The 13,917-nt window shown below is 45.8% G+C and overlaps 1 long non-coding RNA gene and 1 gene segment (V, D, J or C); one reads left to right on the top strand and one right to left on the bottom strand.

The window, feature by feature from the left end:
* Positions 1 to 1,491: 1,491 nt before the first annotated feature.
* Positions 1,492 to 3,066, top strand: LOC133114331 (uncharacterized). The gene is made up of 2 exons (XR_009705546.1): positions 1,492 to 1,888; positions 2,591 to 3,066. It is a non-coding gene; the product is annotated as an uncharacterized LOC133114331 (long non-coding RNA).
* A 227-nt stretch (positions 3,067 to 3,293) lies between these two features.
* On the bottom strand, positions 3,294 to 10,943 carry LOC133114321 (Ig mu chain C region membrane-bound form-like). The segment is given in 5 exon segments: positions 3,294 to 3,657; positions 4,181 to 4,329; positions 8,522 to 8,800; positions 9,834 to 10,124; positions 10,667 to 10,943. Coding segments are annotated over 5 exon segments (900 nt in total).
* Positions 10,944 to 13,917: the final 2,974 nt, after the last annotated feature.

Raw genomic sequence — 13,917 nt, 5'->3', positions numbered from 1 at the left:
TACACAAAGCATTACATTTACGTACCTGCGCATTCTTCAACACTTCAACAATCTGTGAAGATCCAGTTCAGAACTAATTATATTTCTGTGATGTGTCTGTGTGCAGGGTATATGTGGTATATCATTCTTTGGTGCGAAAATGTTGAAATTACGCTGGAAAATTTAAAATAGATCAAGATCATTTGAATGGTTCGGATATGAGCTCACGTCATGCTCGTGGTTGTGTATGACAATTGTATTGTTAGCTTTTATGGACGGGGCTCCCAAGTCTGAGACAATGCGACGTGAGGTAGGACAGGGAACAGCTGCATTCTGTGCGGGTTCTGAGCTGCCTACAGGAACTTTCCCCCAGCGAGCGAGGCCAGGGGGCTAACGGTCACATCACAGGGTGGAGAGGTCAAAGGGCTGGTGGCTTTCAACATGAGGAAATCATCTGGAGCCATTCGCATCGCCACCTTTATTACATTGCATTACATGCCATTTGTCTGACGCTTGTATCCAATGCGACTTCCAATTGATTAGACTAAGCAGGAGACAATCCTCCCCTGGAGCAATGCAGAGTTAAGGGCCTTGCTCAAGGGCCCAACGGCTGTGCGGATCTTATTGTGGCTACACCTGGGATCGAACCACCGACCTCGTGGGTCCCAGTCACGTACCTTAACCACTACGCTACAGGCCGCCTCCTTTATGGTTTGAGGACATTGTGATCAGTAATGTGTTACTAGACAAATGTGTTACGAGAAAAGAAAATTGTGATTTGAAAATTTCTACAATGGTTGTCTTTCTCTCATATGCTCTCTCTCTCTCTCTCTCTCTCTCTCTCTCTCTCTCTCTCTCTCTCTCTCTCGCTCTTCCTGTATCTCAGTTGAAATGCTTATTATAATGTTTTGGACAAAAACCCAAATAACACACAGTGTGAAGTACAGGAGTGAACCAGCACAGAGTTTCTGAGCAGTTTTCTCATTGGTTGGAACAAAAACCAGCAGACGGAGCAGCCCCCCAGGACTGGAGTTGTACCGCCCTGCCTGTATGTGACCCCCCCCTCCCCCTCTCCCTGTATGCCCACCAGGTCCCTGCAACAGTCTGACGTCAGAATGGTGGTCCTGGACATCACCATTCCCACAGGCTTTGTCCCTGACAATAAAGACCTTGAGATGGTAGGAAGTGCATTGTGGGAACTATCTGGTAGACAGGCAGACTTCTCCTTGTGTCGGTCCATCAACGGTGTATTTTGAAACCTGAATTCAAGGACTATAAGCACAGGCACAGGGTGAGTCAACATGTCAGTGAGCCCTTTTCAATGATAGGAAGGGATTAACAATGGTCTTGTAACAATGTTTTCACACAAAAATCGTACCTATTGTACTTTAAACCATGCCTTGAGCTGGTCAATCCATTTTGAGTATGGAGCAGGTCAACCAGCTACCAGCTGTTTCAAAACCTGCAGCAGCTTCTGTTGTTTTCTTTTGAGCTGGGTGGCCTGACTGAAGAACCTCTTCCGGAGAATGTGGCCTGGATTCAGTCACCCTGAATCCTTGATATTGCCTTGCTAATAAACTCAAGGATTATTTTCATGGCGCTGTGTAAACATTTTATGAACTATTTGTTGAATGCTGAACATGTCAAATTGCATTTGTTTAAAAAAACTAAAACAAGTTTGAATTAAATTAAATGAGTAAATGAAAAGAATTCAACCTAAAGTTAAGGACAAATGATGGAGTCCAGCCCGTGTGTGTGGTGCGCGGCCTGTTTGTGGTATCCATGGTAACGTCAGTGATGTCACGGTCTCTCCACTCAGACCGCCGCTGCACCAAGTTCTACAACCCGCTCAGAGAGGGGGCGGAGCTACAGAAGATCTGCAGCAATGACACCTGTCATTGTGCTGAGGGTGGGTGGGGCTGTGTGTGTGTGTGTGTTATTGTGTCTGTGTGTGAGATGTGTGCAGGTGTTTGTGTGTGTGTGTGTGTGTGTGTGTATGTGTGGCTGTGTGCGTGTGTCTATGTGTGTGTGATACTGTGTGTGTGTGTGGGGGGGGGCTGTGTGTGTGTGTGTGTGCTTGTGTTTGTGTGTGTGCATGTGTGTGTGTCTACACCTTTGTGCGTGTGTGTGCATGTGTGTGTGTTATTGTGTCTGCGTGTGTGTGTTGTGTGGGTTTTACCATTTACAATTAGAGTGCACTGCTTTGTCTGAGAGATTGGCCGATTACCTCTCTCAGGTACACCTACAGGCGGCACGGATGGTGCAGTGGGTAGCACTGCCGCCTCACAGCAAGGAGGTCCTGGGTTCGAATCCCCGTCGGCCAGGGCCTCTCTGTGTGGAGTTTGCATGTTCTCCCCGTGTCTGCGTGGGTTTCCTCCGGGTACTCCGGTTTTCTCCCACAGTCCAAAGACATGCAGGTTAGGCCGATTGGAGAGTCTAAATTGCCCGTAGGCATGAGTGTGTGAGTGAATGGTGCGTGTGCCCTGCGATGGACTGGCGACCTGTCCAGGGTGTATTCCTGCCTTTCGCCCAATGTATGCTGGGATAGGCTCCAGCCCCCTGCGACCCTGATCAGGATAAGCGGGTTCAGATAATGGATGGATGGATGGAGGTACACCTACACCCTGGGGAAGAGGAGCTGGGTGGAGCGGTGGCCCTCCGAGGCTGAATGCGGGGGCGACGTGGGACTCGCCAAGAGGTGCGCCCAGCTGGCTGCGGTTATCTCTGTCCTTATGGAGAAGGGCTGCCTGTCCTGAGTGACTAAAACTATGCGGCTTTGCCAAAATTATAGAGCCCCGTCCCTGGATTCATGGGACCCCGGCATACCTCAGACCATTGTACCATTCCGCAGTGTAAATACACACATTGCCATGCACTGAAAACTATACCATAGTATACTGAATAGTGAATGTGATTGTGTGGCTCTCCAAATATGTTTTCCATTACATGCCAATATTACTACATGCCATGTTTGATTCAGAAGACATTCTCTATCAGTTATATTGATATGCATCCCACTGAGAGAAAGGTGGCTACAATTGTATTTATGCATTTCCTAATGTGACAATAAAACATAGTTCAATGCAATTTAAGTTTTATCTCTTTCAGCTGTATACAGTGACACAAACGCACGGATTGTGCGGGCTTACAGACCCTCCAGCATGAGTATGGTCTTGAAGGCACCTATCAGAGCTAGGATATTCAGCGGTTAAACATCTTGGTGGTCGTTCGATGAACGAGAAGCTCGTATTCAATCTTTTCATACTCTTAACGTTCTGTGCATGATTTGTGGAAAGGACAGGCATACATATTGATGAAGGTTTTCTCATGAAAGCAGTTTTAATTGAAGTAAAGCTACCTGTTTAAAATAAAGCTAACACTCACAAAAGAACTTAGCGTATGATCGTTGAATTTGATTGGCATGATTCCTCTGACAGACGCACACGTAACCTGATTAGTTTTCACAAAACAAGATTAAAGACGATTAAGGTTGCAGTTTAAAGCAGAACTAGACAAATAAAGAGAAGAGCTGTGAACTAAAGGGCAAATAACAATGAAAAAGAGATTCAACTGAATATCACTTTAGTGACAGTTGGTTCGAAAAACACAAAGCATTTCACCATAGAAAATGTTGGTGCCATAGGATGCATAGGGTATGTGATCCTCTTGTTATTTCATCTGTAAAAAGAAGAATATTAAAGTCAGAAAGAGCACAGACACCACTGTAATAATAATATTAATAATAATAATACAAAAGTACAGAAATTGTTAAATAAAAATAGAAACACACTTGCTGGCTGAATTAGGTTCTTTAATGCATTTGGGCCGGGGTGAGTGGGTTCTTTAATGCAATTGGGCCGGGGTGAGTGGGTTCTTTCATGCATTTGGGCCGGGGTGAATGGGTTCTTTAATGGATTTGGGCCGGGGTGAGTGGGTTCTTTAATGCATTTGGGCCAGGGTGAATGGGTTCTTTAGTCCTTAATATAAAAAATGAAGAGGAAAGCCACTGTATACTGAAAAAAAAAAAAAATGAATACCTAAACAATACACAGAAGGTTACAGAACACACACCGGCTTAATAAATGCAGACCACTATCATTGCAAAGTATACAGTGGCTTCCCTCTTCAATTTCTTTTGCATTTTGGACTTTTACCTTTTGGGAACCCTATTTTCCACTTTTTTGTGTTCTTTAGCCCTTACCATCACTAATGTCACAGAGATGCTGTAGAGGAGGGTGATGAGGAAGATGACGAGGAAGGCACAGGCCGTGTTCCAGATGTCCTCGGGGCTGTCTACGGACAAGGGCTCGTGCGTGTTCTCATTGAAGTACTCGTTGTCTGAGCTGATCTCTTCAGGAGAGGCAAGAAATGATGACAGTGCTGAGCGATCAGTCAGCAAGGGCAGCTAATATCACCCCTCTAAGATACTGATAATATTACATAAGGCTAACCATACTGTGTACTGGTGGTCCTCACTCACTATGGGGCGACATGGCTCAGGCAGTAAGAGCAGTCGTCTGGCAGTTGGAGGGTTGCCGGTTTGATTCCCCGCCCGGGCTGTATGCCCGGGCATTCCCTGAGGATGGCACCCCACTTATCCTCCTGGGAGATTTCAACATCCACCTGGAAGCCTCCCAGTCTGCTGCCTTCTTACCACTACTTCACTCCTTTGACCTCTCTCTGCAGCACTCTCCCCCAACTCACAAGGCTGGAAACCTTCTCGACCTGATCTTTCTGAGGAACTGCTCCTCTTCTAACCCCACTGTTACCCCTGTACACAAGTCGGATCACCACTTCATTTCCTTCTCCATCCCCCTAGCCCCTCTGCCTCCCTCCCCTTCTCTCACCCCCACTGTTTCTGTCTGATGTAACCTCCGCTCTCTATCATCCTCCTCCCTTGCCCCCAGAGTCACCGCTTCCCTCCCTCCCTCTTGAATCCTTCTCCAAACTACCCACTGATTCCGCATCTTCCACCCTGCTTTCCTCTCTCTCCTCAGGCCTTGACTCTCTCTGTCCTCTTGTCTCCCGGCTTGCTCGATCCTCCCCTCCCAGCCTATGGGTTTCTGACCTTCTACGTTCCTCCAGGCCCAGCCTACGTGCAGCTGAGAGGAAGTGGAGGAAATCAAAAGACCCATCGGACCTGTCTTCCTACCAGTCTCTCCTGGCGGAATTCTCCTCCCCTATTACCACTGCCAAAAGAAATTACTTCCAAACAAAAATCCAGAACTCCACTTCTAACCCTCATCATTTTCTCCTCCCTCCTCAGCACACCTCAGTCCTCGCTCACTGCTAATGAATTTGCGGTATTTTTTGATGAGAAGGTTGCAGATATCCGCAGCACCTTCGCGACCACCACCACTTCTATGCCTGCCTCCATTTCTGTGTCTGCCCGTTGTTTCTCCTCTTCCTGTCCCCTTACAGATGCTGATGTGTCTCACCTCCTGCTCTCCCACCACCCTACTACTTGTGCCCTGGACCCCATCCCCTGAAACCTCTTTCAGGCAATCACGCCTGAAATCCTCCCGTTTGTCACCTCCCTTGTTAACTCCTCTCTGTCCTCTGGCTGCTTTCCCTCATCATTCAAGAGGGCCTACATCACCCCGCTCCTAAAGAAACCCACTGTAGACCCCTCCTGCATTCAAAACTACCGTTCCGTATCTCTCCTTCCTTTTCTATCCAAATCCATTGAACGAGCCGCCTCCAACCAACTCTCCTCCTTCCTCTCTCAGAATAACCTACTGGACCCCCACCAGTCCGGCTTCAGACCTGGCCACTCGACGGAGACTGCACTCCTCTCTGTCAACGAGTCCCTTCAGGCTGCACAAGCAACCTCTCTCTCCTCTGTTCTGATCCTTCTTGACCTCTCTGTGGCGTTCGACACGGTCAACCACTCCATCCTCTTAGCCTCCCTGGCATCTACAGGGATCTGTGGCACAGCCTTAGAGTGGATCCAATCTTATCTCTCTGGCCGGTCCTCCCAGGTGTCCTGGGCTGGAGGAGTGTCAACCCCTCGCCCCCTTGTTACAGGAGTCCCCCAGGGCTCAGTCCTCGGGCCCCTCCTCTTCTCCATCTACACAAGATCCCTTGGCCCCGTTATCTCTGCTCATGGCATCTCCTATCATTGTTATGCCGATCACACCCAACTCTTTCTCTCCTTCCCTCCATCAGACACACAGGTCTCTACCCGTATCTCCACCTGCCTGAGAGACATCCAGAGCTGGATGGGCAACCACCATCTAAAGCTCAACCCAGGTAAGACGGAGGTGATCTTCATCCCTGCTTTAACCTCTCCCTTCTCTGATTTCTCCATCTCACTAGGGGATACCACAGTGACCTCATCCCCTCGTGCAAGAAACCTTGGAGTGGTGATGGACAACAGGCTGTCCTTGTCCAAGAACATCGCTACGGTGACCCAGGCGTGCAAGTTCTTCCTGTACAACATCCGGAGAATCCGACCCTTTCTCACCACCTACTCTACTCAGCTCCTTGGTCAAGCAATGGTCCTGTCCCGCCTGGACTATTGCAATTCTCTGCTGGCTGGCCTTCCAGCATCTGCCATCAGACCCCTACAACTCATCCAGAATGCTGCAGCCCGTCTGGTATTCAATGTTCCCAGACATTCACATGTCACCCCCCTGCTCAGCAACCTCCACTGGCTGCCTGTTATGGCTCGCATCAAATTTAAAACTTTGGTGCTCACATACCAGGCAGTTAAAGGATCAGCCCCTGTATATATTCAATCCCTTATAAAGACCTATACACCAACAAGACCCCTCCGTTCTGCCACTTCGTGCCGTCTGGCGCCTCCCCCTCACCACGCCTGCACTTCACGCTCACGACTGGTGTCTGTCCTGGTCCCACGGTGGTGGAATGACCTCCCGGTGGATGTCAGAATGGCAGAGTCTCTGACCTCCTTCAAGCGCAGACTGAAGACCCATCTCTTCAGGCTACACCTTTCCCTCTCCAACTCACAATCACCGTGATTAGCCTTAGACCGTAATGGCACTTATGTATAGATAGCGTTACTTCAATAGGTATTGTTGTTTTTATTGGCTGTTGTATTGTTGTCTTCTAGCTGCCAACTGTGGTATGCTAGTTTGAAAGTTGATTGTACTCTTCAAGGGTTCTGATTTTCTGTATGTTTACACTAGTACTCGGAACAGTACTGTCCTCTCAGGTCCACTTTTGCACTTGCTCTTGTGTTTGATTTGCACTTTGTTGTACGTCGCTCTGGATAAGAGCGTCTGCTAAATGCCACGTAATGTAATGTGTCGAAGTGTCCCTGAGCAAGCCTAACCCCCAAATGCTCCTGACGAGCTGGTCGGTGCCTTGCATGGCAGCCAATCGCCGTCGGTGTGTGTGTGAGTGTGTGTATGAATGGGTGAATGAGAAGCATCAATTGTACAGCACTTTGGATAAAGGTGCTATATAAATTCCAACCATTTACCATTTGGTCCTGGAGAGCCGCAGGGTGCGCTGGCTTTTGTTGTTACTCAGCACTTCATTGATCAATGAAATCAGTCGATTACGCAGTTAACGCACCTCACCTGGTTTCTCGCGTCTAAAGTGGTTGTTGTATTTCAAGGTGAAACCAAAAACCAGCAACACCCTGCGACTGTCCAGGACCAGGGTTGGCCACCGCTGCCTCAGAGTTAGGAACCTAAGACCCACTCTACCCTCTATGCCACTCTGCTGCGGTATGCTCTGGGTCTCAGAAAGGGGTGGGGTGCATGTGGCTGTGTAATAGATATTGGGAAAGGGGTGTGATCAAGTACCCCCCAACACACTGCTCACGTTGGGCATGGTTCTGAAAATCTAGCAAAAAGAAAAAAAGACTGACTGAAAATGTGTTATGGCAGGGGGGTGTCCAATGCTAGCTGCTGTGGGTGCTCGGTTCTACTTATCATGGTCTCGATTGAAGATGCTGCTGAAAACAGTTCAAGCTATGTTTTGAAACAGCTGCTAACTGGTTGACTAGTTCAGGCCAGCTCCCAGCTGAACATGGTTTAATTGGTTGACCAGTTCAGACCAACTACCAGCTCGACATGGTTTAGCTGGTTGACCAGTTCAGACCAGCTCAACATGGTTTGACCAGCTGAAGCTATGTTTTGAAACAGCTGGTAGCTGGTTGACCAGCTCATACCCAGCTTGACCAGCTTAATTGGCTAAATTTTCAACCTGGTCAAGCTGGCATAGCTGGATGTTACAACAGGGGAACATCATTTGTTTATTAGTTGAATCGGGTTAATTAGTCGAAATAGTGTTGGGCAAAAAAAAAAGAAAAACTGTGCCCGGCCCTTTTCATTGCATTACATGTCATTTGGATGATGCTTTCTATCCAAAGCGACTTACAGTTGTTTTAGACTAAGCAGGAGACAATCCTCCCCGGGAGCAATTCAGGGTTACGGGCCTTGCTCAAGGGCTGTGCGGATCTTATTGTGGCTACCCCGGGGCTCGAACCACAAACCTTGCGAGTCGTGTACCTTAACCACGACGCTACAGACCGCCCTTTGGCGGGGTCAAGGGGACGCGGCCAATGTACCTGGCTGGCTCTTGCTGAGGGAGAGGCTCTTGGTGGTGTGGGCCACCCTGCAGGTGTACGTGGCGCCCGGCTCCCAGGAGGCCTGCAGGTGGCTCCAGAGCGTGAAGGTCCCGTCGGCCGCGCGGTACAAGTCGCTGCCGTTGGCCCCCGGCAGCTCCGTCTCGCCGTTCAGGACCCAGGTGACGTTGATGGCGGCCGGACTGAACCCGTGCACCAGGCAAACGAGTCCCCCGGAGAACTGCAGCAGGGCGGCTTGGGGTGGGGAGGGGGGCGCCGGGGCTGGAGGGGGAATGTATAGGGAGCGCTAATTTAATACCTCCACCAGAGGTGGAAAGTCTCCAAGGGCCGGAAAGTGAAAGGTCCTGCCATTTGATTCTTCCAGCCATGAACTTAGCCGTGAACCCAGCCATGAACTCAGCCATTCTTCTCACTGAAGAACTGTGCTAATAACAAATCCAGGTGACTGGGAAAAAAATAATTATAATACTGGGGAAGGCTTTTACTTTTACTGAACCTGGATTTTACACCCGTGACCCAAACTGCCACCAACTGGACCTACAGGCCCATGGAGGATGGATGTGCCCCTATGGAGGCTTAGGGCTGGTGTTTCTTCCCTTCTATTTCTCTGTAAAGTGTATGTGTGACAGTCTGTGAAAAGTGCTGGACAAATAACATTGAATTTAATTGAATTCATTCACACTTGCAGAAATAATGCAAAAGTGCCTAAAAGGGTACAAATGCTTGTTGCTGGGCCGGTTCCCTATCGGTAAATAAAATTAATAGCCATAAATATATAATTAATTCGTACATCTTCTTTGCTTGGAAAAAAATGTGTACATTACTGTACTTTCATTTGGGAAACGTGATCGTTGAAAATCTCCACTGTCACTTAATTTCTCAATTTTCACACACTTACATAGGTGAAAATATGATTGCAGACAAAGATACATCCAAGCAGAATTATCAAAGAAACACTGTCAAAGAGACAGAAAACTCCTCATGAATTCATACGGATCAATTATTTTCGATGTATTTCAATGTTAGATTACCTGTCCAGAGGTGTTTAGTTTAACCAAATAGCCCCACCTTGTGGCCACATAAGATTCTGAACATAGTGTTACCACATCTATCCCCAAGGTGGCACTGTTGTCTAAATCTAATTTAATTTGGAGTATTACTGTTGGAACATTCTGTCAGTTTTGGTAATCTGTTTGAATACTCCATTTGTATGCATGATTATGGGATTTTTCAAAAACATGTTGGCAAGGTCAATGAAATGAGTGGTCCTTTGTTATTTTAGTTGCTTAATTACCTGTTATCGGAAAGGTCTTCCTTACAGGGCTGAAACATTTGTTTCGGACTTCACATGCAATTGACTTCATGGATTTCCATTCATCCTTGGTGAAAGTCCTGCTGTGCACAGATCCCTGAATTCTGTTCTTGGAGTCCTTAAGTTCACGATAGTCTGCTGATTCAGACTCACTCTTGTCCAAGACCCAGAAAACTTTGCTTTTGTAGGAGGCAAACACTTCACAGGTCGCTGTGAAAGCCCCACTGCTTTCATCAATATTCAACTTCAGAGACGGCGAAGAAATGGGATGAGCTGAGAATACAAAATGGGGTTGAAAGCAAAATGTGCATCACATTGACATGTACACTGGCTGTTTTCTGATGCAGTTATTTATCACTGGCAGATAGGTGTCATTCCCTAAAGAGAGAGGAAGAGAATTTCACTCAGTGAGCACTTTATTCGGTATTCATTAGACTTCTTTTTTAGACTTATTAAGTCTTCTGTTGCTGCAGCCTATCCACTTAGAGGTTTGATGTGTTGTGTGTTCAGAGATGCTCTTCTGCATACCACTGTTGTAATGCGTGGTTATTTGCGTTATTGTCACCATTCTGTCAGCTTTGACCAGTCTGGCCCTTCCACTCTGGCCTCTCTTGTTAACAATGCGTTTCTGCTCACAGATCAGCCACTCACTGGATGTTTTTTTGAAAATTCTCTCCAAACTCTAGAGGCTGTTGTACGTGAAAAATCCCAGGAGATCAGCAGTTATAAAAATACTCAAACCAGGACAGACCCGGGGCAAGAACATTTCTGACAATTGAACTCCATGTAAACCAGTCAGGCCGACTGCTACTTACTTCTGCAAAAGCTGGTGTTGAGCTCTTGTGATTTTGTATTTTGCGTAACTTTGCAGGTATACAATGAGCCAGAAAGCCATTTCTCAAGGTTGACGTCCACCTGGCTGGTCTGGTTGAACTTCTTATCTTCCCCCTGCATATCCCACACAGCTGGTGAACCTTCAAAACGCATGTTGTCCTCTTTCCATTCTACTGTGATCTCTTTTGGGTAAAACCCGGTCAGTGAGCAGACCAAAGTGACTCTTTGGGCTTGTGCTGGGTCACTGCTGAGCTGGTAGTATAGAGTCATACTGGGAAAGAGGGGTTCTTGAGCTGCAATGAAAATGAAAGAAATAAGTGTGAAACATTAACCCCAGTAAATGAATGAAGTACATCCATTAAATTTACTGAAATTACAAATACACAAAATACACAGGGGATTGGAGAACTCAACTTGTGTGTGTGTGTGTGTGTGTGTGTGTGTATGTGTGTGTGTGTGAGAGAGAGAGAGATCAAGAAAGAGAGAGAGAGAGAGAAAGAGTTTTTGTCTTTGTGTGTGTGTCCCATATTTTGTCATTAAACCATTTCTGAAATACTCAGGTGAAAATATGATTGCAGACAAAGATACATCCAAGGAGAATTATCAAGGAAATACTGTCAAAGAGACAGAAAACTCCTCATGAATTCATACAGATCAATTATTTTCTATGTATTTCAATGTTAGCTTACGTGTCCAGGTGATTGGTGTTTACTTTAACCAAATAGCCCCAACCTTGTGGCCACATAAGATTTTGAACATAGTGTTACCACATCTATCCCCCAGGTGGCAGTGTTGTCTAAATCTCATTTAATATGGAGTATTACTGTCAGGACATTCTGTCAGTTCTGGTAGTCTGTTTGAATACTCCATTTGTATAAATGATTATGGGATTTTTCAAAAACATGTTGGCAAGGTCAATGAAATGAGTGGTCCTTTGTCATTTTAGTTGCTTAATTACCTGTTATCGGAAAGGTCTTCCTTACAGGGGTGAAACATTTGTTTCGGACTTCACATGCAATTGACTTCATGGATTTCCATTCATCCTTGGTGAAAGTCCTGCTGTGCACAGATCCCTGAATTCTCTTCTCAGAGTCCTTAAGTTCACGATAGTCTGCTGATTCAGACTCACTCTTGTCCAAGACCCAGAACACTTTGCTTTTGTAGGAGGCAAACACTTCACAGGTCGCTGTGAAAGCCCCACTGCTTTCATCAATATTCAACTTCAGAGACGGCGAAGAAATGGGATGAGCTGAGAATACAAAATGGGGTTGAAAGCAAAATGTGCATCACATTGACATGTACACTGGCTGTTTTCTGATGTAGTTATTTATCACTGGCAGATAGGTGCCATTCCCTAAAGAGAGAGGAAGAGAATTTCACTCAGTGAGCACTTTATTCTGTATTTGTTAGACTTCTTTTTTAGACTTATTAAGTCTTCTGTTGCTGCAGCCTATCCACTTAGAGGTTTAATGTGTTGTGTGTTCAGAGATGCTCTTCTGCATACCACTGTTGTAATGCGTGGTTATTTGCGTTATTGTCACCATTCTGTCAGCTTTGACCAGTCTGGCCCTTCCACTCTGGCCTCTCTTGTTAACAATGCGTTTCTGCTCACAGATCAGCCACTCACTGGATGTTTTTTTGAAAAATCTCTGCAAACTCTAGAGGCTGTTGTACGTGAAAAATCCCAGGAGATCAGCAGTTATAAAAATACTCAAACCAGCCCGTCTGGCACCAACAATCATGCCACGGTCTTACGGGTGTTCCTAATGAAGTGCTCAGTGAATGTATATATCATTTATTATCAAATAGACAGGACAAATCTCACAATCTGATTGGTTAATAGCAGTGACAATATAACCATATACCAGGGCTATGACTCGCAATCTGATTGGCTAGAATAGGGACAGGGAACAGAGACCTTCTTGCTGTGAGGCATCAGTGTGACCCACTGCCCTGCCGTACTGCCCCAGGACAGGCATGGGCAAGAACATTTCTGACAACTGAACTCCATGTAAACCAGTCAGGCCGACTGCTACTTACTTCTGCAAAAGCTGGTGGAGAGCTCTTGTGATTTTGTATTTTGCGTAACTTTGCAGGTATACAATGAGCCAGAAAGCCATTTCTCAAGGTTGACTTCCACCTGGCTGGTCTGGTTGAACTTCTTATCTTCCCCCTGCAAATTCCACACAGCTGGTGAACCTTCAAAACGCATGTTGTCCTCTTTCCATTCTACTGTGATCTCTTTTGGGTAAAACCCGGTCAGTGAGCAGACCAAAGTGACTCTTTGGGCTTGTGCTGGGTCACTGCTGAACTGGTAGTATAGAGTCATACTGGGAAAGAGGGGTTCTTGAGCTGCAATGAAAATGAAAGAAATAAGTGTGAAACATTAACCCCAGTAAATGAATGAAGGATATACATTAAATTTACTCAAATCACAAATACACAATTGGTAGGAGCACTCAATTTGTGTGTGTGTGTGTGTGTGAGAGAGAGAGAGAGAGAGAGAGAGAGAGAGAGAGGGAAAGAGAGAGAGAGAGAAAGAGTTTTTGTCTGTGTGTGTGTGCCATATTTTGTCATTAAACCATTTCTGAAATACTCAGGTGAAAATATGATTGCAGACAAAGATACATCCAAGCAGAATTATCAAGGAAACACTGTCAAAGAGACAGAAAACTCCTCATGAATTCAGACAGATCAATTATTTTCTTTGTATTTCAATGTTAGATTACCTGTCCAGATGACAGGTGTTTACTTTAACCAAATTGCCCCACCTTGTGGCCCTATCCCTCCCTTCTAACCCCCCACAAATTATTATTATTTTTTTTTAATTGCACTTATGATGAATATATGTTCAAAACAGCACTTCCTATGTATTTTCCAAGTTATGGATGTGATGCTTTGACTTGTGGAAGAACCTATGCACTTGGAAGTCGCATTGGATTAAAAGCGTCTGCCAAATGACAAAAATGTAAATGTAAAATGTTGTGGCCACATAAGATTTTGAACATAGTGTTACCACATCTATCCCCAAGGTGGCACTGTTGTCTAAATTTAATTTTATTTGGAGTATTACTGTCAGGACATTCTGTCAGTTTTGGTAGTCTGTTTGAAAACTCCATTTGTATGAATGATTATGGGATTTTTCAAAAACATATTGGCAAGGTCAATGAAATGAGTGGTCCTTTGTCATTTTAGTTGCTTAACTACCTGTTATCTGAAAGGTCTTCCTCAC

The sequence above is a fragment of the Conger conger genome, chromosome 2, assembly GCF_963514075.1.
Source record: "Conger conger chromosome 2, fConCon1.1, whole genome shotgun sequence".
Lineage (NCBI taxonomy): Eukaryota > Metazoa > Chordata > Actinopteri > Anguilliformes > Congridae > Conger > Conger conger.
Note: the sequence above shows the minus strand (reverse complement) of the source record. Positions and strands in the feature narration are given on the sequence as shown.